Source organism: Balaenoptera acutorostrata, chromosome 2 (assembly GCF_949987535.1).
Source record: "Balaenoptera acutorostrata chromosome 2, mBalAcu1.1, whole genome shotgun sequence".
NCBI lineage: Eukaryota > Metazoa > Chordata > Mammalia > Artiodactyla > Balaenopteridae > Balaenoptera > Balaenoptera acutorostrata.
Window position 1 is genome coordinate 73348101 of NC_080065.1, and position 27059 is coordinate 73375159.

At 36.1% G+C, this 27059-nt stretch overlaps 2 protein-coding genes across 3 annotated transcripts in view; one reads left to right on the forward strand and one right to left on the reverse strand.

Moving 5' to 3' along the window:
• Positions 1-5088, forward strand: part of RASA1 (RAS p21 protein activator 1) — a 114184-nt gene extending 109096 nt beyond the window's left edge. Inside the window, exon 25 of the mRNA XM_057539753.1 lies at positions 1-5088. Coding sequence (XP_057395736.1) covers positions 1-84 — 84 coding nt within the window. The 3' untranslated portion in view covers positions 85-5088.
• On the reverse strand, positions 2770-27059 carry CCNH (cyclin H). Of its 2 annotated transcripts, none has more exons than XM_007193034.2 (9): positions 26802-27059; positions 24765-24887; positions 16750-16823; positions 15467-15677; positions 12095-12258; positions 8987-9057; positions 6691-6802; positions 3579-3639; positions 2770-2988 (listed from the first exon to the last, which is right to left on the reverse strand). In XM_007193034.2, exons 1-9 carry the CDS (start codon positions 26916-26918, stop codon positions 2950-2952), a joined length of 972 nt encoding a protein of 323 aa, XP_007193096.2. In that variant the 5' UTR covers positions 26919-27059; the 3' UTR covers positions 2770-2949. The 2 variants fall into 2 exon arrangements, with proteins under 2 accessions (XP_007193096.2, XP_007193094.2); XM_007193032.2 differs by having other exon boundaries at positions 3564-3639.

The following is a 27059-nucleotide window of genomic DNA, read 5'->3' on the forward strand; positions in this document are numbered from 1 at the left end:
CACGTACTGAAAAAGCTTCTGGCTATAACAGAACTGCTTCAGCAAAAACAGAACCAGTATACAAAAACTAATGATGTCAGGTAGCAACCTTCCACCCTTCGCCGCAGTGTTCTGCATGGATTCAGCATGCCCAACATGGTAATTCACATCAGTATAATGTCTCCTTTGCTCTTGCCAAAAAATAGCACACCTTTCCACATTCCAGTAATGTGTGAACTATGCAAACAAAACTCGAGATTCTGCTGGTAACTGCGCCAGCAGCTTTGTAAGCTATCTGTGCAGGATATTTGCACTTTTTCCACATATGGAATCTTTACCAACCTCTGAGCCTTGGTGTACAGATCACCTTTCACACAATGCTATGACAGTATCTTGAACTTGGAAAATATATTTTCAATACATTCAATTGCCAAAGTTTTGCTGTCTCTTGGAAAAAGAACTATGAAAAAAAGCATTCTCTGTTGACAATTGAGTATAACTGGATTGCGGACTGCTCTTACTGTTACTTCTTCCTGAATTAGGAATATGACCGTTTGACTGTTCAATGACTTTATTTGTATTTACAGTTTCCAGAGTTTACCATTACAATAGGAACAATCTTTGCTGTATACTTTTTTAAAATAACTGCTATTTCTCTTTGCTGGAACTGTTGAAAGAAAATATATAGAATGGATCTATTGCTCATCAGCTTTATTTTTTAAACATACCACTTATTTTGTTCGAATTGTCAAAGACTGTATTTAGATCTCATAATGCTTTTTTGTTAAATGTTTACAACAGTAAATAGTTTGAATTCAATAAATATTATTGGTCACTGTGTACTGATCAACGCATGTTACCCATTCAACCGTTTTATAGATTGCTGATTTATATGTTTAAAAACCCTAGAATGCTTTCATTGAAAGTATTCGTTAATTCCAAGTTGATTTTTTAAATTATGCAAACAAACAATTTCATCAGCCACTGAACAGCTATCCATCTTTGCCCTTCTGACTACTTGTTGTATCTGCTGGATATTTAGTTTGACTGTATAGTTTTATTTGCTTCTGTATGTGTATTTTTGTGAAGTATTCACAAGGGTTAAGTTAAAATAAAACCAAGGGATATCATAAATATCTGATTACTTCTGTCTAAATACAGCTAAACATTTAATAATTTCATTATTTTCTTCCTCCTTTTAGGGGCAGTTCAAATTTAGTACCAGAGCAAGGCCCAGGGAGATGAGATTTTTTTTTTTCTGGCTGATGGTCTCTTTTGAAGGATTCCATTATGTATTTGTTAACGATTCGTTGCCTCCCATAAAACTGTGCAGGGGAGAGAAGGCATACAGAGAGCCAGACAGGGATGTACTGGGAAAAGCATTTCCCCAGTAAAAAAAAAAAAATTTTCTAAAGGCCTAGGTTCTAAGAGCGACACTTTGTTTCTTCCTGTATTTTAAGCATTCAAGTGTTAAAACTACACTATGCAGAAATTTTGTGACCCCTCAGTTAGCTGCAAGTACTAAATGCTGTTATTTGTACAGAGGTAGCTAGACCTGAAGTAGCTGTGATCACAGTTGAACAGTGATGATAGCAAAACACTAACAAACACACCAGGTGCTCCTTTTTCTTGTTGTCAACCTAATTCCATCTTTTCCCCTCTGCTTTTCAGTTAGTTAGTTAGTTAGACAATAGTATGCCATTTGGTCTCCTTCCAGGATAGACTAGAAGGGATATGGACATCTCCAAAAACATTTCAACAATATGCAAAAAGGTCGATTCTAGTGCTCAGCAATTTGTTCTCTCCCACTACTCACATCTCAGTTTTTTAACCATACTGACCTGCCATTATCTCAATCTGAACTGCTTCTCCTGCCTTTTATTTCTAAAAAAACCCACAAACCTAAAGACACTCTTTTTTTTATCTTAATGACATGCTTATTATTTCTTAAGCTGGAATAGGAAACTTACTTGTCATTTACCTTTGTAGGCCTTGGAGTAACTTAGGTGGTCAATGATGAAATGAAACCTCTAAACATTTTTTTAAAGGGTAGGAAAATTTTCAGAGATAAATGTGGACCATGCTCTGACGCCAAACTTTAGTGACCTAAAAAAGAAACAAGATAAATTCCGAACAGTTTGCCTTTCTGTCTAGAGCCTGGCAGGACCACTGCTTCACCGGGACTGCAGTGAAGGACTGTCAATTTTGGCTTCTTCCCCTCCACTTTTATAAAACCACACTTCATGAATTTTATTCCTCATTCCTCAATGAGAAGGAAATTAAAACAACACAAACCTAAAATTAAAGAATTATTATTGAAGGATATGCATATAGTAAATATTACCTTCAAATACTGAAATGTAATTAAATGGTACCTACACTTTATGGAAAAGTACATCCTGGGATGCACTGACACTGAGGAGAGGTTTGCATCTGTAAAACTTACTTAGATTTAGGGCAATTGAGTTTCTCAGAATTCCTTCAACCCCATTTTCCAGAAACAATCTGACAGACCTTCATACTCTGGTTCCAACTCTAGGAACTGAATAAGATCACAGTTAAGTAACTGAATAAATGCTATAATAGCCAACATTCCTTAGCACTTTTAAAACTGACTGCTAAGTTGTGTCTTTTGTGGTGCCTTTTTAAAAAAGGATAAGTTTGCTTAATGACATCTTGTGTAAACAATATAGGCAAATAAATTACAGCTTTAATTTGGCTACCATAGAAAGACTGATTTGATATTAGTCATGGTGGGGCAAGATTACCCAAACCAGGTGCTATTCTGGCTCCTTTGAAAATGTTTTATTTCACATAAAGCTACCCTGAAAGGAAAAAATTTTAAGTAACATAAATAGAAAAGTCTAATATATTTTGATGCTTTCACATTACTTCATTTTTGAAGTTAAATGCCAGATATGCTTCATCCTTCTGTTGATTAGGTAGCATTGACAAATCAATTTCAGATGTTTAGAGGGAATCTACCAGGTCATCGTCAGTCCATTCTTCCTAAGAAGGAAAGAAAATGTTTGTTATAAGGATAACACTATACTGAAGCATAACCAGTACTGTTTACTTTCTTGCCTCCTTGCCTCCCTTTAGGAAAATGTTCTCCTTTCGCTATGCTGATTATAAAAGGTAAATAAACCAGGAAAATTTGTAGCAGTTTAACCTTATAATAATATGGCATGGTCTCACCAGACTAGTCCAGTGACAGGAATAAATGTTACAGTTGTGAACTTCTGCCTCTGATTATTCATTTTTATCTGACTTGCCAGGTACAATTTTTTTTTAAACAAGGGTAGGAGAAGAATCCTTGAAGATCAAAAAATATATCCCTACTGCCTTCTATGACCTTAGGAGGGATTCTTCATCAAGTAACTATTATACTGCTTCAGAACAGGCCAAGACAGAAGTGAGAAAAATTCCTCTAATAATGGACAATGTACATAAAGGATGCAAAAAAAGAAATGAAAGCTTTCCAATACCCAACACCTCTGTCTATAATGCTTGCACTCTGGAACAGTAAAATCTTAACATTATGGTTGTACCAGAATATACAGCAATGATAACTTAAAATTTACCTTTGGAGAACATACCTCCTCATGTTTGGATTTCTTTGAGACATAATCATCATCTTCATAACCTTTCCTCTTTTTCCTGTAATTAAGCAACCATCAACAAGCAATCTTATACTGGCAACAGAATCTATAAGCTAGCGAGGCTATGAGATACATCTATTGAAGAACAAAGCCTGGATAAAGGGAAAGAGGTGAAAAATTATGGACAGAAAGACGATATCTTTCAAATTACTCTTTGAATTCAATGCAATTCTAATTAAAATTCTAAATAACTTTTCATGGAGCTTATCAAGTCAAACTCTGACCTGGGAAAGATGCTGCAAAAATAGCAAAAGAATCTGAAAGAGAACAAAGCATGGGGAGCTCGTCCCACTTAACATCAAAACACACACTATATATGTAAACTATAGTAATTAAAAGTGTGGTAGTCGTCCCTTGGTATCTTAAGGGGATTGGTTCCAGGACCCCTCGTGGATACCAAAATCCTTGGATGCTCAAGTCCTTTATATAAAATGGCAACAGGACAGTTGGTGCTCTGCATCTGCACATACAGAGGGCTATCAGCAAAGAATTACAAGTATCAATGATCAGAGCAGACAGGCAAAAAACAACCAAGTATATATAGGGATTTAATCTGTAATAAATGAGTATTTAAAATACCTAGAGAAAATCATGAAATATTTTTAAATGGCTGGTACAACAGGTTACTTATTTGAACAAAAATTAATATTACTAGATTTCTACCTCAAACCAGGCACAAACAATTGTAAATTGCTTTTACAGCTGAACAAAAGGCAAAATAAAATATTGATTAATTTAGAGTAAGAAAGGTGTTCAGATGTAGGAGTGTGAAGCAAAAGACAAGGTGCCTAAATAACAAAGTGAAAGAAACAATAGAAGAAAATAGCTGTATGATATATATAGAAAGATGGGTATATAAAAAGAACTACAAGAAAATAACACCAGAAAGTTGGGCACGGGTTATAATTATGCAATACAGAAGAAACACAAATGATTGTTAAACACAGAAATATCAATGCTTCAAAGTATTAGGGGAAATGCAAATTAAAATACCAACATGACACTATTTTTTCACCCAGACTGGCAAAAGTTAAAGATTGATACTATTAAATGTTATACGATTTATATGAAAACAATTATTTATTGTTATTTAATTTCATATACTTATTTCATATACACATACACAGAGAAAAGCTTGGCAAAGGTAAAACACCAACTATAAGTTACCTCTCAGTTGAAACTGGAATTTAGGTTTTGGTCAAGGAGAACTTTGGTTTACCTGTATTATTGTGTATTGAAAAAGATAAAAGAATTTTAAAGACCAAGGAAAGATATTTTATCCTAAAGTAGTACTTACAAGTGGGTCCATGGACCAATGCTGCTGGTCCCTGAACCATTTCCAGTGTGCAGTGAGATAAGTACAGAAATTAAGTGTATAGTTTAGAAACTTTTATAGCAATTTGATAGATTTATTTATGACTGTTGATTCTAATAAAATTTAAGCTTATTTTTTGTCTTTTTATTTTGTTTTTCTAAGTAATTGGTTATATTTTACAAAAGTATAGGTCTGTAATGGGTTAAAAAGAAAACCAACAGTCCTTTACAGACAGTTTGAGAAGCACCCCTCAAGTACTCATAGATATGCAAGATCTGCTTGACACAGTGCAAAGCAAATGGTCACCTGGAGTAAGATGTAAATTCTGGCAATTAGGAATTTTGGATTATGGTCCATTACCTAGGTGGAAGGGTAGGATTAATAGTTCAATGGTCTAATTCAGAGGTTGACAAAATTTTCTTTGAAAAGGTCAGAGAGTAAATATTTTAGGCCTCGTAGGCTATGCAGTTTCTGTGACAACTACCCAACTCTTCTGCTATAGTGTGAAAACAGCAGTAGACAATAATGCAAACTACTGGGTGTACTTCTGTTCCAATAAAACTACTTCTATAAACAAGCAGTGGCCCAGATTTGGCCCATGGGCCATAGTTTGCTAACGCCTGGTCTAAGCCCATTTCAAAATCAATGTGAAAAGATTATAAATCAGTGCTTTAATACTTTCATTCATTAAAGTCAACATTTTTCTTTACCTCTCTGCCATCACTCCTTCCTTCCTCTTAGTTACCACTGAAACCCAGGAATGAAATTTACCAATTTTAAGTTCTATGTTAAGCCATGTTTTACAGTTACAGCTACAAATATAATATAGTCCCATATGTTGCACACTTGATAAGTCCTTGGATATCCTCCTACTACAACTTTATAGTTAAAGAATTTGAGTCATGTGTACCTGATTGGAAGACCCTGGAATGCTGTTCTGGCTTCTCATATATTATCCAATAGGATACAATCCCCGATTAGAGATCAAAAACATCTCAAATACATCTTACTGTTCAGATGCCAGAGCTAATAACCCCCAGTAAATTTTACAGAATGCATTCCACAGAATAGAAAATAATAGTTTTACCATTCCTATACCTGCCCAGATCCTCAATTGTTTTAAATGTCTAAAAGGGTTAAGTAGATCCTTCAAACTGCAAAGCATAAAGAACTTGAAAATGGTGATTTCCACATTCAGCCTACAAATCAATAAGACACATTAACAGTGTTTCTTATGGCTGCAAGAAGAGATCGAACAGCACATTTTCCTACTGGTTCTGTCTTCAATATAAAGTTACCACTGAGAGAAAATATGCCAAGTTTCCCCACCCTAGCTAACAGAAATAAGTGTGGAATAGTATACTTGTTCTTCAGAGGAGATACCAGACCGACAAAGAACTGAAAGATTAAAAGGGCAAGAAGAGGTGCAGGAATTCCCTAGGAAGACTCTGCCCACGGGACCCCACAAGAAGTAACAGAACGGGACAGGGCCCACAAGCCAAAGAACACATTAGTCAAAGCAGGAGCAGAATGTACTATGAAAGCCAAATTCGTAATTTATTATTTCGTGTTTAATCCTGTTAGAAATCTCCAGTCAATAAAAAAAATCTGATTTAATGGGTAAGTCAGTTTTCCCCACATGAGCAAACATTTACCAATTAAGTAATTTAAGGACTAGGTGGAGACAGTAACAATTATATCTATTCTTGAATTAACAGTCTCGCATCTACTTACGTAATTATGTTAAGTGCAAGCTCAGCAGAGTGACATCTCTCCAACTTCTGTTTCAGAACAGCGACTTCTTCAGGTCTGGGTGGTTCATATTTTTTTACTAAGTTCCTCATGCCTATGTGGAGATAAAAAAAGGATTTATAGTAGATAATAAAAAGCCTTGTTCTCATAAGGGAGTTGAATGATGTTTTCCCATCTAGTTTTGGGAACAAAAAACACTCTTGAAATGTGATTATTCTTACCAGGATTAATACTGTTCCACATTAAAATCCACTGAACACCATACTTCTAGTTAAGTTATTATAGCTGTCTGCTGCTTAGCCCACATCATGTATGGCCTAAAGATAAGCATGCTCTACTAGTCAGTATTTTTTTAAAATCCTACCATGGTCACTTTTTGCTTAGTTTTAATAAGGCTTTTAAAAAATCCCTACATGATTTAGTAAACATGCTTAGTTCCCTGCCACCAACCATATTCATAAGATTCTATCCTACAGATGGCAGGCCAAGAGTGTACTACTTATTTACAAAGAAAACCATTATTACATAACATGTAATGAAGGGAAGATGCTTAGTAAAAACATGTCAGTGATCCTTTGCTTTAACAAAATACAAAACCTATACAATGAAGTATGACCAAGAAAACAAATATGTCCTCTTTAGGGTAACAGCACTGACTTTAAAATTGCAGAAACATCCTCTACCCTGATCCATTTTGTTATTCAACTACAATAAACCAAAGAACATAAATCTCAAGATTTATTAGGGAAATGATGAGAGATCCAGGGCTTATTATTAGCCAGGCACGTGCTCCAAATGAGTGACTTATTTCATAATGCAAATAAAGCAGTGTTTGCAATTGAATTAATACTAGTGACTTAACACCCTTAGGACAGTATCTTTGTGTGAAAAATGATGAATAAGATACCTTAATATCGCTAAAGCTCTGAGTGTTTTATCAAGAGCTATTCTTATTTTGTACTAGAACAAATGGAGTAAAATAAAGGTACTGAGACAAAATCAGTAATAAAACTGTCAGCTATAAAATGAGCACAGTGAGTTACCTTTAAGACCTCTTCTACCTACTAAATTCCCTGATCCAAATGTCTATGGCCAAACTGCAATTAGCTTTGGAAGTGAACCCTCTAGTGGTATAACTGAAAACCTACCTTATGGTTCGTAAATCACAAATCCATTTTTCTCAAAGAGGGAAGGCGTCAAAGATAATGTCAAGCAAAGAAATAAGAAATGATACTTCCATGCCCTGAAGCATGTTGACTTTTGAAACATAAAACATGTAAGAAGTACTCCCCCTCATCCAAGATCAAGATATTCAATCTCATATTTTATTGGTTTATTCAGTATTTAAACCATAAATTTTATTAACAAGGACAATTGGCACAAAACGTTTGGAAACAAACAAACACACTGTTTTTAACCCTAACGAGTAGTCTAGTAGCCATGAGCATGCAGTGTGACATGAGCAAGTATGAAAATGGAAAGGACTGGCTAACCTAGCCACCCAGTTTAGTGGAGGTTCTGACTCAACAAGTACCTACTGTACAGCTAAGGAAACTATATTCAATATCTTGTAATAACCTACAATGGAAAAGCATCTGAATCACTTTGCTGTACACCTGAAACTAACACAACGTTGTAAACCAACTATATTTTTAAAAAGTGAAAGAAGAAAAAAAAAACCCTTAAGACAGTGTTTCTCAGCATCGACACTAGTTGGGGCTGGATAATTCTTTCTTGTGAGGAGCTATGTTAGTTTCCTGAGGCTGCTATTAAAAATTACCACAAACTTAGTAAGGCTTATTAAAACAACAGAATGGATTCTCCCACAGTTCTGAAGCCCAAGAGCCTGAAATCAGTTTCATTGGGCCAAATTCAAAATACTGGCAGAACTAGCAAATGACACATATTAACTAGCTAAAGCTAATTTACCTACAAAATGGAAGTTTCAAATTTAATTAGGCTTTAATTCCCTGAGATCTTTTTCAGTGCTCATCATATCTGGGTATACTTTAAAAGGACCCTGTTTTGAATCTCAATCCTTTCTGAATCTGATTATATTTTCACTTTCCTAAAAAGTTCTGTGTAAAAACTACTTTCTTTCATGTACCTTCTATTTGTTCTTCACCAATGTATCCTTCATGCCTCCATAATACAATAATCCAATGTAAGTAAATCTAAACAATAATCTGTTATCTCAAGTTAAATACGAGGATGTTATTTACTTAGAAAGTAGCTTTGTGATAGCAGAGTATTTTATAAAGTGTTCTGTTTTACTTACTTTTCATTATATCTAGTAACTGTGACAAGCAAGTTCTGTTCTCTTTTAGCATCAGACTTTCTGATAAATAACTGGAAAAGAAAGGAAAAAAATTTAAATCTATTGAACACATATAGCATCTTGAGAAAATATGACATCATAAATTATTTTCCTCCATGTTCATTTCATCATCAAGGTCAGTTTTTAAATAAATTTACTTTAAAACTGTTAAATAACAATACTTTGAACTCTACTAAACTATAATCTGTATCTCTTACAGTCTTAAGGATATACTACAATTTATCCTAGATTCAAAATGCTTAATGTTCAAGTTAATTTAACTTCCATAATATATTCAGAGAGAAAATGATATGAAACTAACAGGAGCAATACTCAATACTTTTAATGCTAAGTGTTTAATATTTAGACCCTATGAGTCTAATCTCACTCAGTTTACAGGTGAGGAATCTGAGTCACAGGGACAGAGAAGTTATGAATAAAGTCAGGTAGCAGCAGAGCTAAAACCTGGCACTAGTAAGGATTCTCTCTCCCCTTAATATCAAGTCCATGTTAACTATAATTGCTCTTCTTGGGACAAACAGGTATTCAAACCAATAAGAACATCACCCCACGCTTTACAAATCTATTACATCTTTTTTGCATCAAGTCCAGATCAAAGGTGTTAATACTATTCCATAAATGTACATAAAGCCCAATTATCTGTTTTCTTGGAACTAATGACAGTATAAAAATGTAATTTCTATTTTTAAATTTTTAGTTACTCTGAGGTTTTATATACTTGAACTTGATCTATAACTGATAAAAGCCCAAGTGAACAGATTCTCAAGGCAACGTAATCTTTCAAACATGAATGTAAAAAAAACTATTAATTTTTCTCTTGGGTGAAATAAAATTATAAAAATTAGAAAGATGATTCTTTAAGAAATTTTGTTGCTTTATGTCTTTTAAACTATCAAAATCATTTAAGCTACATTCCAAAGTTTTGATAACTACCTTTGCTGTTACATCTTCATCGTCTATTGTGGGAGTTTCATTTTAGATATGGAAATCAATAACTCCCCTAACAACTAATACATTTCTTGTTATCAGTAATTCAAAATAACAATGTTTTTTCATTTCACTTTTCTCCCTAAAACTCCTCACACTTCTGACATCTTTTTTTGTTTTTTTTTCCATTACCTAAGAAGTCAAACTAGGAAATGCAAAATAAAGGTCTAAATCCAATGAAAAAGAAGAAACCTCTAATCAACAACAATGTAACATTCTATGACTAATAATCTTAAAGCCTCATTCAGAAAATAACAACAGCACAAGGACTCCCCCCTTTTGAAATCAGTAATAAATATAAAGGCAATTTCCATGTGTCTCAAAAGTTGCAAAGGATGTCAGAAGCTAAAAATGATTTGAAAGCATTTCCTCAAGGGAAAAAAATGCCCAAATGTCTATAGTCCCTGAGAATGCAACAAAAGTGTATTCAATTTGCAATGAGCCCAAGATACCACAATTTCACTTTCACCTGCCTATCTGAAATTATAACTAACTAAACTTCTAAGATGAAATACACTCTAATTTGGACCTTAGGATCCTTCATCCCTCTCTACTGACATAAGAAAAATCTCACCACTGAAAAATTAGCATATACCTGCATAAGACACAATGCTTAAACAGATTAAGCAAACAACTGGTTGTCTGAATTCTGAAAAAGAGGCTTTTTCCCTTACACTATGGAAGCTCCATACCCGCAAACTCCATAGGTATCAATTTGCATGGCCACCCTTCCTACAAGGATGGCTTGTTCATTCTGATATTTCTACAGTATAGTACAGTGCATGGTACATAGAAGGCAACGTAAAAAAAAAACCTCCATAAAGGTTTGCTTAGCAAATAAATGAAGGTATAGATCACTTTGGGATTAAATGTCTATACTTATATATAGTTGGTGAGCTGTGTTTATACAGAAGAGGCATACCATAAATTAAACTTAGTAAATAAATGAAGGTATAGATCACTTTGGGATTAAATGTATATACTTAGATACAGTTGGTGAACTGTGTTTATACAGAAGAGGCATACCATAAATTAAACAAAATACAAGCCCACAATCCCTTATCTTGGATTTGTTTTGAAATTCAGAATTATTCATGTCTTAGAAACTTAACATGGTGTATATACCATGAAATGTGAAATACTTCAGTGATATCTCTGGGGCAGTATCTTGCAATCAGTAACATTAATATTTCTGCAAAGAAACCTAAAACTATTCCCATTCAGTTGAATAAAGACTAAATCACATCTGTTCATGTTTCCTGCCACTGTATCCAATGGATTATGAAATTACAGACAAGGGATTACAAACATGCAGGAAAGTTTAAATTTAGAAAGTTTTATCATCTTTCCTCCTCAGCTATTTCTAGGAATGAATCAAGCAGAACTTCGAAGGTATAAAGAAATTAAATTGCTATAAAGAAATTAAATGTAAATATTTTTAGTCTAACTTACTGCTAGCCTGTGCTTTAGTTATAAATGAATATAATAAATATCTAATTAACCTTCGCACAAGATATTATTGTAAGAATCAAGTGAATTTAATTCATGTAAAGTGCTTATCACAGAGCCTGGTTCTCAGTGCGCACTTATGTATCAGCTATTAGTATCTATAGCTCACTAAAATTCATTTGGACATTCCCTCAAGTATTATTCATTCAACAAATCTTTACTGAATTCCATGTTCCATACATGCTCCACAGCAGGAGATTAATGATAAAACAAGGCAGACGTATTTGTTGCACTCATGCTGCTTACCAGTTCACAAAACTTCTACATTTGCCATATATTGTGATAGCTGTTATCAGTCTTCTGAGGATCACCTGATTTAATTCTACTTCAGTCATAAATGGATCCTCTTAGCTCAAAAATATTTTACTGAATTTTTAAATATTTCCTTAAAAGGTGATTCCATTTCTTCCCTCAGTTGCCCTCAACAACCCTCAACCACAGGAGATGTGAAGAACTAACGTTACAAAGTCAACCTTACTTACAAACTTGGGACTCCAGGAAGGAATAAACTGAGGGACTGAGTCTAATCTAAGTTAAAACACAAAATAATACCTTTCCATAGTAATTCCTGCTCTGGATGCACTAGATAAAATGGCAGTCAAAGCAATCTGGGAAGGTGTGTATAAAAGGTGAGCATCCGTCAGTGCAACTCTATTAAGAAAGTCATCAGCTGTTTTCCTCAAGATCTCTGGATTCTCCAACATGGGATAGCGAGTCTAGAAAGAAAGTTTGCAAATGTTATCACTTCTGAGGGTTTAATGGAGTAATAACAGTACAAAACTATTCCTATAAACCAGAAAGTGCTTAACACAGGACACTTTTAGTAACTCCTGTAAGATCTCACTTAGAAACCAAAGCACCACCTCATTTTGATTTGAAATTCCTTCTACTAAAAGTTTACTTTTGGGAAATGAATCTTTGTTTGATTACAGAATTATTTTTAGTATATGCCCAAGAAATATGGATGATCCCCTATTTTCTAACCATTCTTACCTTTTAAGATGAACCCTAAATCCTAAACCCTCAGATATATTTCATATATCTACATTCAAGTCCCAAAGCAGTAAGAAATCTTGTCTATACTCTGAAACAAAATAGCCAGAGTCAACTGTACAATCACACACAGGTCTTGTCATCCCAAAATGCCTGACCTCTGATATGACAAATCCAACATTCTACTCTGACCACAGCGTTCCCTCTCCCAGTACGTACATTTGCTCAATTACTTCACAGCTGTTCTTTGACTTCCTCCTCAGGACCTCTAGTTCCTTATCACTATACTTGCTCCTACTCACCAGGGTCCACTGGTTCTCATTTCCCTCTTCAATTCCCTGCCCCAGTATGCTGCCAACATATTTCCAGCAAAACTTCAATAGTGGTCGAATTCAACCAACCTGCTTTGCAACTCTACCCAGATTTCTGGGTGCTGCTAGAGAAAACAATACAACCAGCAGGTTTGGTAATATTACTATAAATTCAAGTTCACTGACCTCAACAAGGTTCTCAACACTGCCTAGCTAAAATATTCCACAGAAAATGTATTCTCCCATTTTTCAGTGATTATGTTAAACACTTTCTACCTGACTCAATGTCTTTGATAATTCTCAGAAACTCCACTGCTCTCAGAAAATGATCTCTGTTGATAACAAAGACACTTTATTTCCTGCTATGGCCAAATCCCCAAACGTAACGTTATCCTCACCCATGCTTTTCCTCTTTCCCTCTGTTAAGAGAAACAGCCAGTTCTTCTACCTTGCTTCAGAATCCCATGCCAGGCCCTTCTACCACACTCCAAAGGAAAACTTGAGCTACACATGTTCCATTAAGCTTTCTCTACTAGCTTTCTAAATCAGTTTCTCATGCAAAACACAACACGACAAAAAATTGTTCCTTTCTTCTACTTCTAGCAGTTCCCCATCTTCTCAATCATCCCATCTTCTTTTTCCACTTCAAAGACAAGCTGTTTAATCCAAGTTATATACACTTGTTTTCTCACCTATTTATTCCCCAACCAGCTCCAATCTGCTTTCTTCCTTCACACTCCAAGAAGACTAATTTCACCAAGATCACAAGTCACCTTTCTGGCACTAAATCTAGCAAATGTCAACTTTTACTTTGCCTGAATTCTGAGCAGGATTGCCTGAATTCTGAGCAGGACTGGAGAGCCTCCCCTGATTATATTCTAAAAGTATTCTACTTCCCTTCACTTCTCCAGAAGTCCTACCTCTCTGGATATTCTTCAGTCTTCTTACTAGCTTCTTACTTTTCTCTAGCTACCCTTTAAATGGTCCTCATGGCCAATCCACTTTAAATCTTCCTGGGGTGGCAGTGATGCCCAAATCTCTACCTCCAGCCTAGCCATCTTCTCTGGCCTCCAGACACAAATATCTACCAACCTGAATGTCTTGCAAGCAATCGAAATTCATCATGTCCCAAACCAAATTCATCAAATCCCTACCCCACCACCATCAATAAATCTCTCCTGCACCAGTTTCCTGTATAAGTGTACCACCATCCACCGATATGCTCAGGCCAGAAACCTGGGGGTTCTTCCACTGTCCTTGCTCTCTGTACGCAATCATTCCTCAAGCTCTACTGATTCTAAAGCCCAAGAAGCTCTCTCTGTACCCACTACCACTTCATGAGTAAAACCAACCACTATCTTTCTGCCTGAACTACTATAACAGCATCCCAACTGGTATCCCTTCATCCATTCGAATCCATTCTCCACGTTATGCCTGACACATACAGGTGTGCAATAAACATCTGACGCAGGCTGATGCATGAGTCTGCCAACGTTTTTTATAGCTGCAAACCTAATGACGCCACTCTTCAGACTTGACCCTTTCACTGGCATCCCATTGCTCTATTCAAAATCTGTAACGTTACCTCCACAGTCTATACTCTGCCTTCCACTCAGGCAGCACTCCGTGGCAGTCCTCCCCATTTACCTCTAAGTTCTGTTTAGGTTCTTTAGTACACCATGGTTTGTTAAGTCTGGGCCTTTGACCAGAAAAGTCTCTCTGAATGGGATGCTCTTCTACCACCCAATCCCTACTCTTGCTCTGAATTTTACTTCAAATTACACTTTCTCAGAACTGTCTCCCCTTCCTCTCAATCTGCTATCTCCTTCTAAAGTACCCTGTATTTCCCCTTCTGTTAACACTTAGCACACTGAATATATGATTGTCTTTCCCATTAGACTGTAAGGCCTATAAAGTGGAGGCTGTTCCTGTCTTGTTCTTGACTACATCCTCAAGCACCATGTCTGACATATAGAAGGCACCCAAGTTTGGCCACTCAAGATGAATGAACCAGTTTTTGACTTCTGTTCACTTAACTCACACTATCCAAGTCCTTCTTCAGGGCCAAAACAAAACAAGTTGCTTTCGTCAATGTTCTGACAAAACATTTATTTACTGTTATTTTTGATGCCCACATACTGACCTCAGTTCACAATGCCCTAAAAATAGAAGTCACTTAGCAATCTACTAGTTTAAAATTAAAATTTTGTAAAATTTCTAAAAATAGAAGTCAGTTAGCAATCTTGTAGTTTAAAATTAAGAATTTTGTATGTATGAAGATCCAAGACAGTATACTTGAGTTAGAAGAGTTATCTTAAGTCTTTAAAAGCGTTACAATTGTCCTCATTATGGTCCCTCGACCAGTATTTGCAAATCTACTAAATCAGAAGCTCAAGAACTACAGTCTGACAATCTCAGTTAATAGGCCCTCCATGTGATTCTGAGGCACACTGAAGTTTGAGAACTATTGCCCTAGAAGTCCAGGCCAAACACATTTTAGCAAGCCTAACTGTGTAACAATTAGGATCATTACTAGTTATAATAAAATTTTGATTATTTTGGTTAAAGAACAATAGCAAAGGAGTTCACTCCACCAGTTTACTTTAGTCAGCAAGAATACCTTTAAATCAATGAGAAAGCCCTCAAAGGGTCTATAAGGATTGTGGACAATAAGGTGGAAATTAAGTTGCTGTATAAGAAGTAGTTCATATTCCAAAATCTGTTCGAGTGCCTTCTCTCGTCCAAGAGGACTCTCCCGCAGATTTCCAACAAACTGTGGACTAGACACATTGAATTCATCCACTTTGCAGGCCAAAAATGCACAAGTGAGCCTAGAGGAAAAAATAAGGGGAAGTATATGTATATACTTCGAGAAATACCAAAATATTTCTAAAATATGTTCTAAAATTGCCTAATATTCACAAATGACTATACTAGACATCTAAGGAAATTGATTTAAAAAAAGAGAGAGTTTCCTGTTTAATCTTTTTATCCATACAGACTATAAAAATTAGGTTGAACTGTGTAACAGTGCCACAGCATTCAGTCATTAGTAACTTAATGCCAGTTTTATATAGTTCAGCCTAAATATCTGGAAAAACAAAATATCTGAAGAATAAGGGTACTCAGCATCATGAAATATAGATGGAAGAGAAAAAAAAATAGTACACACATATGTACACATGGGCCTGAGAAGAAAGGTATGTTACAGAAACATTATGGAAAGCCATCAGTGGAAGTCTCCAAGGACATTTAAATAGGGGATTATTACCCCAGGAACAAACCTATGAAACTCTCATGGCTACTACATAAATTTCAGAGTGAGAAATTAGTAATAAGATTACCACAAAAACCAAGACTGGAAGTAACAAGGGCCTGACCTAGACTGGTAGAAATGGAAATGAAAAAGAGAAAATATACAGGGACAGCACAATTGACAGCAAGTTCTTTGATGAGTCTCATACTAACTTCATCCTTATTTTTAATGATAAGCACAGTGCTTAGCAGAGGGCAGAAACACAACAGACCTTTGTTCAAGTGAAATGACTGTGGAACTATAGGACTTGTAAACTGACGGGATGTACAGGAAGAGAAGTTACCGTAAATGATTCTCAGTCAGAGCAAAAGGGCGAAGACAGGTTCGGCTAACAGAAAGGGATATTATGGAAGCCAGTTTAAGAAAAACAATTTGAATTTGGACAAGTGCCAACAGAGATGCCATCAGTATTACAGGGAAGGAAGAATTATACAGGTATATTAATGAGTATCAGGAGGGATCTTAAGTTCAGAATAGAATGCAAGTCTAAATTACCCTTTATTAGGAAGTCATTTTTTCACACACACATGCTCAAATAGTATAAAAGTCTTCTTAAGTGAAAATCAATAAATTAGACTTATACTCACATTATTATCCGGGGGTGATATTCCATTACTGAGTTATTAAGATAAAAGCGCTTGAAATACATACAAGCTGTACCCTAAGATTAAAAATACATATATTATCAGAACCTATTCACACATACAAGTTAAATTTTGTATTAAAAAAAACTTATTTATGCAAAGGTTTCTTTGAAAACGTCACCTGCAAAAAACCCCAAAACTTATTACTTCTTAAGTCAAAATAAATTGTGATAAATTACAACAGAAAAACCACAGCCAACCCTTTGTTGTCCTTCCCCACCCACCTGGCTTATCCTTCCTATGGTCACTGGCTTAATTTTAAAAATGTCGGGGGGTTTTACACAATTATATATATTTGTATAATTTATACAAATGAGCACAGCTTAAGCAGTCAATCTAGTAAAATACTGGCAGAATAACATGGTCAGGGCAATGAGCCTTCTCTCTAAATCCACTCTGGTTCTGTGATCTAACCTGCTGCCAAACCAAACAGGAGAAGCAGCACCTACCATTTACTGACTGCACCCCATGTGCCACACTCTGTGCCAAGTATAAAACTATCATCTTATTTTAATTCTTATAACAGCTTGGTGAAGTACTGCTATCTCTATAGAAAAAGAAACTGAATATCAATGAGGTTAACTGACTTGTTCAAGGTCACAAATCTAATAAGGGACAGGGCTGTTTTCAACCAAGGTCTGCCTGTACTTTTAAAAACTATTTCATTTGGCTAGAACCAATGAAATAAATATTTACCTACTTTAGAATAGAAAAAAATACATTTCTTTTTAAATATTTTAAAAGTTTAGTTTTGTCATTTTATGTGAAACAAAACCCAAAACTAACAGTTATAAATAAGCAAGTTATATAAAGACACATTCCACAAAGAAGTTCATTCAAGGATTCAGTTTCTTCATCTGAAAAGATCACTTAAACCTACCACCTTGTGTTACAGTTTTCTTATCAGAAAAGACTAAGACCAAATCTGGAGATAGAAAGCAAGCACATTTAAAATTTTTCATGACTCAGATCTCTTAAAGGTCCAGTAAAAAACAGAAAACACTATGAATACTTTTGGACTTGGTATTTTCAATATACTTCAGTTTTTTCAACTATAAAAATGGAGAATATTTTCTAGGAGCTTATTCTTTTCTGGGCCATAAATTATTCACTTGGTATAACTTTAAAATGTATGATCTACTTTCACTTAAGACAAAACTTTCATATTTGATATTCACAACAAATCTGTGAGATAAGAGAAAAATATTTTATACACCTTTCCCCCTTTTTAATCTTTCAGCTTTTAAATTTCAGTTTAATTTTCTATCAGCAAAAATACGCAAATCCAGACGAAGGAACAAAATAATACCCCAGTAGAACAACTAAGTGAAGTGGAGACAGGTAATCTACCTGAAAAAAAAGTCAGAGTAATGAGGTAAAGATGATCCTAGATTGGAAAAAAAATGGAGGCACAGATCAAGAGGACACAAGAAATGTTTAACAAAGAGCCAGAAAATGTAAAGAACAAACAAACAGATGAACAATACTTTAACTCAAATGAAAAATACATTAGAAGGAATCAATAGCAAAATAAATAAGGCAGAAAAATGGATAAGTGAGCTGGAAGACAGAACGGTGGAAATCACTGACACAGAACAGATGAAAGAAAAAAGAATGGAAAGAAATGAGGACAGTTTAAGAGACCTCTGGGACAACATTAAGTCCACCAACATTTGCATTATAGGGGTTCCAGAAGGCGAGACAGAGAAAGGGCCTGAGAAAATATTTGAAGGGATTATAGCTGAAAACTTCCCTAAAATGGGAAAGGAAACAGTCACCCAAGTCCAGGAAGCACAGAGGATAAACCTAACGAGGAACACAACGAGACACATACTAATCAAACTGACAAAAATTAAAGACAAAGAGAAAATATTAAAAACAACAAGGGAAAAAAAACAACAAATAACATACAAGGGAAGCCCCATAAGGTTATCAGCTGATTTTTCAGCAGAAATTCCACAGGACAGAAAGGAGTGCCATGATACATTTAAAGTGATGAAAGGGAAAAACATACAACCAAAAATACTCTACCCAGCAAGGCTCTCGTTCAGATTCGACAGAGAAATCAAAAGCTTTACAGACAAAAAAAAGCTACAAGAATTCAGCACCACCAAACCAGCTTTCCAAAAAATGCCAAAAGAATGCCTTTTCTATCGAAAAAGAAAAGGCCACAACTAGAAACAAGAAAATTATGAATGGGACAGCTCACCAGTAAAAGCAAACATAAAGGTAGGAAATCATCCACACATAAATCAAAAGTAGCAAATGTGAGGAGAATACAAATGAAGGATATTGGAAATGCATTTGAAATTAAGAGACCAGGAACTTAATCGTGTGTGTGTGTGTGTGTGTGTGTGTGTGTGTGTGTAGACTACTATACCAAATCCTCATGGTAACCACAAACCAAAAATCTACAACAGAAAAAGCAATCCAAACACAACACTAAAGATAGTCATAAAATCACAAGAGAGAACAAAAGAGGAAGGGAAGAAAAAAGACCTATGAAAACAATCCCAGGGACTTCCCTGGTGGTGCAGTGATTAGGAATCCGCCTGCCAATGCAGGGGACACAGGTTCGACCCCTGATCCGGGAAGATCCCACATGCCGCGGAGGAACTAAGCCCATGCGCCACAACTACTAAGCCTGTGCTCTAGAGCCCACGAGCCACAACTACTGAAGCCCGTGTGCCTACAGCCCGTGCCCCGCAACAAGAGAAGCCACCACAATGAGAAGCCCATGCACCGCAACAAGAGTAGCTCTCGCTCGCTCAACTAGAGAAAGCCGGCACACAGCAACGAAGACCCAATGCAGCCAAAAATAAATAAGTTAATTAAAAAAATATATTCAAACTCCATCTAAGAGTCCATAGCTTTAAAAAACAAAATCCCAAAACAGTTAACAAAATGGCAATAAGAACATACATATCAGTAATTACCTTAAATGTAAATGGATTAAACGCTCCAACCAAAAGACACACACTGGCTGAATGGATACAAAAACAAGACCCATATGTATGCTGTCTACAAGAGACCCACTTCAGACCTAGGGACGCATACAGACTGAAAGTAAGGGGATGGAAAAAGATATTCCATGCAAATGGAAATCAAAAGAAAGCTGGAGTAGCAAGACTCAGACAAAACAGACTTTAAAATAAAGACTGTTGCAAGATTCAAAAAAGGACACTACGTAATAATAAAGGGATCAATCCAAGAAAAAGATACAACAATTGTAAATATATATGCACCCAGTACAGGAGCACCTCAATAGATAAGGCAAATGCTAACAGCCAGAAAAGGAGAAATCGTGGGGGATTTTAACACCCCATTTACACCAATGGACAGATCATCCAAACAAAATCAATAAGGAAACACAGGCCTTAAATGACACATTAGACCAGATGGACTTAATTGATATTTCTAGAGCATTCCACTTGAAAGCAGCAGAATACACATTCTTCTCAAGTGCACACAGAACATTCTCCAGGACAGATCACATGATGGGACATAAAGCAAGCCTAGATAAATTTAAGAAAACTGAAATCATGTCAAGCATCTTTTCCAACCACAATGCTGTGAGATTAGAAATCAACCACAAGAAAAAAACTGTAAAAAACACAAACACCTGGAGGCTAAACAATATGCTACTAAACAACCAATGGATCACTGAAGAAATCAAAGAGGAAATCAAATTCCTAGAGACAAATGAAAATGAAAGCATGATGATCCAAAACCTACAGGGCACAGGAAAAGCAGTTCTAGGAGGGAAGTTTATAGCAATACAATCTTACCTCAGGAAATAAGAAAAATCTCAAATAAACAACCTAGCCTTACACCTAAAGCAACTAGAGAAAGAAGAACAAACAAAACCCAAAGTTATCAGAAGGAAAGATATCATAAAGATCAGAATAGAAATAAATGAAATAGAGACAAAGAAAACAAAAGATCAATGAAACTAAAAACTGGTTCTTTGAAAAGATAAACAAAACTGATAAACCTTTAGCCAGACTCATCAAGAAAAAAAGGGAAAGGGCTCAAATCAATAAAATTAGAAATGAAAAAGGAGAAGTTAGACTGGACACCACAGAAATACAAGGGATCATAAGAAACTATTACAAGCAACTATCTGCCAATAAAATGGACAACCCAGAAGAAATGGACAAATTCTTTGCATGGTAGAATCAAGCAAAACTGAACCAGGAAGAAATGGAAAATATGAACAGACGAATCACAAGCACTGAAATTAAAACTGTGATTAAAAAACTCCCAACATACAAAAGTCCAGGACCAGATGGCTTCACAGGCAAATTCTATCAAACACTTAGAGAAGAGTTAACACCTATCCTTCAGAAAGTATTTCAAAAAATTGCAGAGGAAGAAACACTCCCAAACTCATTCTATGAGGCCACCATCACCCTGATACCACAAGTAGACAAAGATACCACAAAAGAAAATTACAGGCCAATATCACTGATGAACATAGACTCAAAAATCCTCAACAAAATACTAGCAAACCGAATCCAACAATACATTAAAAAGATCATACACCATCATCAAGTGGGATTTATCTTAGGATGCAAGGAGTTTTCAATATCTGCAAATTAAGTAGTGTGATACACCATATTAACAAATTGAAGAATAAAAACTATATGATCATCTCAATAGATGCAGAAAAAGCTTGACAAAATCCAACACCCATTCATGATAAATACTCTCCAGAAAGTGGGCATAAAGGGAACATACCTCAACATAGTTAAGGCCATATATGACAAACACACAGCTAACATCATACTCAACAGTAAAAAGCTGAAAGTATTTCCTCTATGATCAGGAACAAGACAAGGATGTCCACTCTCGACACTGTTACTGAACATAGTTTTGGAAGTCTTAGCCATGGCAATCAGAGAAGAAAAAGAAACAAAAGGAATCGAAATTGGAAAAGTAGTAAAACTGTCCCTGTTTGCAGATGACATGATACTATACTTAGGAAATCCTAAAGATGCTACCAGAAAACTACTAGAGCTCATCAATTAATCTGGTAAAGTTGCAGGATACAAAATTAATACACAGAAATCTCTTGCATTTCTATACACTAACAATGAAAGATCAGAAAGAGATATTAACAAAACAATCCCATTTACCATCACACAAAAAAGGATAAAACACCTATGAAGAAACCTACCTAAAGAGGCAAAAGACCTGTACTCTGAAAACTATAAGATGCTGATGAAAGAAACTGAAGATGACACAAACAGATGGAAAGATACACCATGTTCTTGGATTGGAAGAATCAGTATTGTCAAAATGACTGCACAGTAAGTCCCCTACATCTGAACGAGTTCCATTCAGAGTGCATTTGTAAGTCCAATTTGTTCTTAAGTCCAACTAAGTTAGCCTAGGTACCCAAGTAACACGATTGGGAAACTATATAAGTACTATACTGTAATAGGTTTATAATACTTTTCACACAAATAATACACAAAAAACAAACAAAAAATAAAACATTTTTAATCTTACAGTACAGTGCCTTGAAAAGTACAGTAGTACCAGTCACATCTCCACTGCTTTTATGCTTGCTTCTGGACATCCTGGGTTTGAAATAAAGATACTGTACTACTGTACTCTATACAGTACTGTACTTTAAAGTACACAAAAGCACAACCACTTGTAGAGGATGCACATATATGACAAAGTATGCCAGACATGTGAACTAACTTAACGTGATTGGACATGGAAACGCATGTTCTCATCTTTGAAAGTTCGCAAATTGAAGGTTCGTATGTAGCAGACTTACTGTACTACCCAAGGTAATCTACAGATTCAATGCAATCCCTATCAAATTACCAATGGCAGTTTTTGCAGATCTAGAACCAAAAATCTTAAAATTTGTATTGAAACACAGAAGACCCCAAACAGCCAAAGGAATCTTAAGAAAAATGAAGCTGAAGGAATCATGCTCCCTGACTTCAGACTATACTATAAAGCTACAGTAATCAAAACAGTATGGTACTGGCACACTAACAGACACATAGATCAGTGGAACAGAATAGAAAGCCCAGAAATAAACCCACACACCTCTGGTCAACTAATCTACGACAAAGGAGGCAAGACTATACAATGGAGAAAAGACTGTCTCTTCAATAGTGGTCCTGGGAAAACTGGACAGCTACATGTACAAGAATGAAATTAGAACACTAACACCATACAAAAAAATAAACTCAAAATGGATTAAAGACCTAAATGTGAGACCAGACACTATAAAATTCTTAGAGGAAAACATAGGCAAAACAGTCTTTGACATAAATCACGGCAATTTCTTTTTTGACCCACCTCCCAGAGTAATGAAAATCAAAACAAAATAAACAAATGGGACTTAATTAAACTTGAAAAGCTTTTTGCACAGCAAAGGAAACCATAAACGAGAAGACAACCCTCAGAATGGGAGAAAATATTTGCAAATGAAGCAACCGACAAGGGATTAATCTCCGAAATATACAAAGAGCTCGTGCAGCTCAATATCCAAAAAACTAACAACCCAATCAAAAAATGGGCAGAAGATCTAAATAGACATTTCTCCAAAGAACACATACAGATGGCCAAAAAGCATATGAAAAGATCCTTGACATTGCTAATTATTAGAGAAATGCAAATCAAAACTACAATGAGGTATCACCTCACACAGCTCAGAATGGCCATCATCAAAAAATCCACAAACAATAAATGCTGGAGAGGGTGTGGAGAGAAGGGAACCCTCCTACACTGTTGGTGGGAATGTAAATTGGTACAGCCACTGTGGAGAACAGCATGCAGTTTCCTTAAAAAACTAAAAATGGAGCTACCATATGATCCAACAATCCCACTCCTGGGTATACACCTGGACAAAACTATAATTCAAAAAGATACATGCACCCCTATGTTCACAGCAGCACTATTCACAATAGCCAAGACATGGAAACAACCTAAATGTCCACTGAAAGATGAATGGATAAAGAAGATGTGGTACATATATACAGTGGAATTCTACTCAGCCACAAAAAAAGAACAAAATAATGCCATTTGCAGCAACATGGATGGACTTAGAGATTATCATACTAAGTGAAGTAGGTCAGAGAAAGACAAATATCATATGATATCACTTATATGTGGAATCTAAAAAAATGATGCAAATGAACTTATTACAAAACAGAAAGACTCACAGACTTAGAAAACAAACTTATGGTTACGAAAGAGGAAAGGTGGGGGATAAATTAGGAGGTTAGGACTAATATATACATGCTACTATATATAAAATAATCAACAAGAACCTACTGTATAACATAGAGAACTCTACTCAGTACTCTATAACAACCTATATGGGAATAAAAAGAATAGATATATGTATATGTGTAACTAAATCACTTTGCTGTACACCTGAAACTAATACAACACTGTAAATCAAATATATTCCAATTAAAAACAAAAAACAAAAAAAACACAAACAATAGGAACAATTCAGGGACAGCATACACAAATCCATATAGCCAAAAAGTTCTAACTACCTGTTTCTCCTCACCATTACCGCACCACAGTGTACACACACACACACACACACACACACACACACACACACACAAATAGGGTCCTCAGATCCCTACATCTGAAACAACCACGTGAGAACCTACAGGGAAATAATTTGATTTTTTCTTTCTCTATGAAATGAGAATGTCATGACCTATCTAGCAGACCTCAAAATTCTTTAGATATGGAATGATTCTTGAAACACTGTGTAAGATACAACATAGGAATTCATAATTTAATGCCTTTATTGAAAAATGTGACAAAACTTAAATACATAATTTATATAAATATGTAACTCAGATGCATTTTTGAGTAAAGTGGATAGAAAATTGATTTAAATATTTATAAGAAGTCAGATTTCATAAGTTAGCTAAAGGACATTATACTTCATCACTATAACTTACCACAACAGACCTTGGCATTGCTGGCTTAAACACCGAACAGAATTCCAATAATCTTTTCTCATAATACTTGCACAGCGTCATTTCTTCAGAAGGCTCAAGAAAGACTGGGTCATTTGGAAGAACCTGTGAGTCACAAGTTACAACAAAAATTTAATTAGATAATCTTGATATTTTTTTCTCTGTCTAGATTAAGTTTATATCTCCAACCAAAGGGAAATATACCACACCTCATTTTCTCTTTATAGAATTGCTAATATTACACAAAATAGCTTTTAAGAAAATATTCAATAAACTGAAACTATACTGTAATTGCATAATTTCTCGGAATGTCAGCTGAATATTTGCTTCACTAATGTATAAGCAATCATGAGGAGTGTGTGCATATGTTCACAGGTTTGATGTCACTATTTATAAGTCAAAAAGAAGATACACATTGTCAATGGTTGGAAAACTTTCAATATCCCTTTCTCAGTCAGTTATTAAGTCACACAGGTTGAGGTAAAAATCAACAAGTGCCTCAAGGATAATTCTGACCCTTAACGCATTACCTCTTCTCCATCTTTATAAAATCTCTACAGAATACACTACATGGTTGATAAATACTACAATTTTACAACAAACATCTATTTGGTGCTGTTATTGGTTTAATTACGACTACCAAAAAAGGTGTGTTGAGTCCTAACCCCCAGTACCTCAGAATGTGAGGAAATAAGGTCTCTGCAGATGTAATTAGTTAAGATGAGGTCCTACTGAAGTAGAATGGGCTCCTAATCCAATATGACTGGTAGCTTTATAAGAAAAACATGTGAAGAGACAGAAACACAGGGAGAACACTATGTAAAGATGGAGCTAGAGACCGGAGTTAGTTGCCACAAGCAAAGCAACACCTGGAGTTACCAGAAGCTGGAAGAGGAAAAGAAGCTGCAGAGCACCACTCGGCCAACACCTTGATCTCAGACTTCTAGCCTCCAGAACTGTAAAACAATAAATTTCTGTTGTTTTAAGCCACCCAGTTTGTGGTAATTTTTTTATGGAGTAATTTTTCCTAGTTTCCTAGGAAATTAACACAGGTGCTAATTTTATAGAGACAGCATGGCATTGTGGTTTACAGAAGGAATGCTGAAACTAGATTCCATGGTTTCAAATCTTGGCTCTGCCACTTACTAGCAATATAGCCTAAGAAGTTATTCAACCTCTCTGTAGTTTCCTAAGATGTAATGCAAGGATAATAATAGTATCTACCTCATGGGGTAGTTGTGGGGATTATATGAACTAACACTTGCTAAATACTTAGAATTTAGCACAATATGTATTACTTTGTGCAGCACAAAAATAAAGTGATGTGAAACAGACAAGACTTCCAGGTAAAAGTAAAACAGGAACGACGTGGCTGACAGACCATATAGTCCAAACCATCTGTGGTCAACTGGTTTGTGCTAACGGTCTCTCATCCCCCTGCCCCCACCCTGTCCCCACCCAATCGATCCATTCCTTCCCAGAAAGCTCTCTCTAGAACAGACTCTGATAAATTTCCCATTTAAAATTTTTCAAAGGTTTCCCTATTCCTCCATCACAAAGTTCAAACTATTTACCTCTGCTTACAAGTTCCCTGCTTACCTTCTCCAACCTTTCATGAAAATACTCAGCTTCCGCCACACACGATCATGAGCATTCCAGGGAACCAACCCTGAAACTTCTGGCCTCCTACTTTGCACCTGTGGCTCTGTCTACCGGGAAAGTCATCTCCCCATCATCTCCACAACAGCCACTAAGAAAAGCCTCCCCCACTACATAAGCATGCTACAAAGGCTTCTTCGCCATGTTACTGGTTATTTGTCTGCCACTCGATTACGGGGATGGATGGCCATGTCCGTCTCCGTACCCACTGCACCTAGCAAAGTGCTCGCTACTTATTAAACAGATAAACGCACTCCGCGCCGAGGAGGTGGGAGGGAGGTGTGCGGGAAGTCCCGGGGGAGAGGGACGGACAAGAGTTTATAGAGCTCGAGGAAGAAGGGCGGCAGCCGGAGCCCTCACCTTCCCGTTCGCCACAGCTTTGCATTTGAATTTGCGGTTGGCGTCGGCCCGCAATCGCGCCAGCTGCTCCTCACTAGCAAAAGTCCAGTGCCGCTTCTGGCTACTGTTGTGGTACATGGTGAAGTCGGAGGCAAGGCCCAGGGAGTCTGGAGAGAAGACCGCCAACGGCACAAAACCGGAACGTAAAACAGCTAAGCCACCTCCAGGATTCTGCGGAAGCCGACGGACTGACGCCGGTCGGCGCGGGCTTGACGACGT

What these genes read in the sequence shown, in the direction of transcription:
- CCNH (XM_007193032.2), bottom strand. Translation starts at nt 26,918, where the DNA reads ATGTACCACAACAGTAGCCAGAAGCGGCACTGGACTTTTGCTAGTGAG. An exon ending in CAATGCCAAGGTCTGTTGTG is followed by an intron (nt 16,824 to 24,764) that starts GTAAGTTATAGT and finishes TTTTAATCTTAG; the next exon opens with GGTACAGCTTGTATGTATTT. An exon ending in AGGAGGTATGTTCTCCAAAG is followed by an intron (nt 2,989 to 3,563) that starts GTAAATTTTAAG and finishes TTTCCTTCTTAG; the next exon opens with GAAGAATGGACTGACGATGA.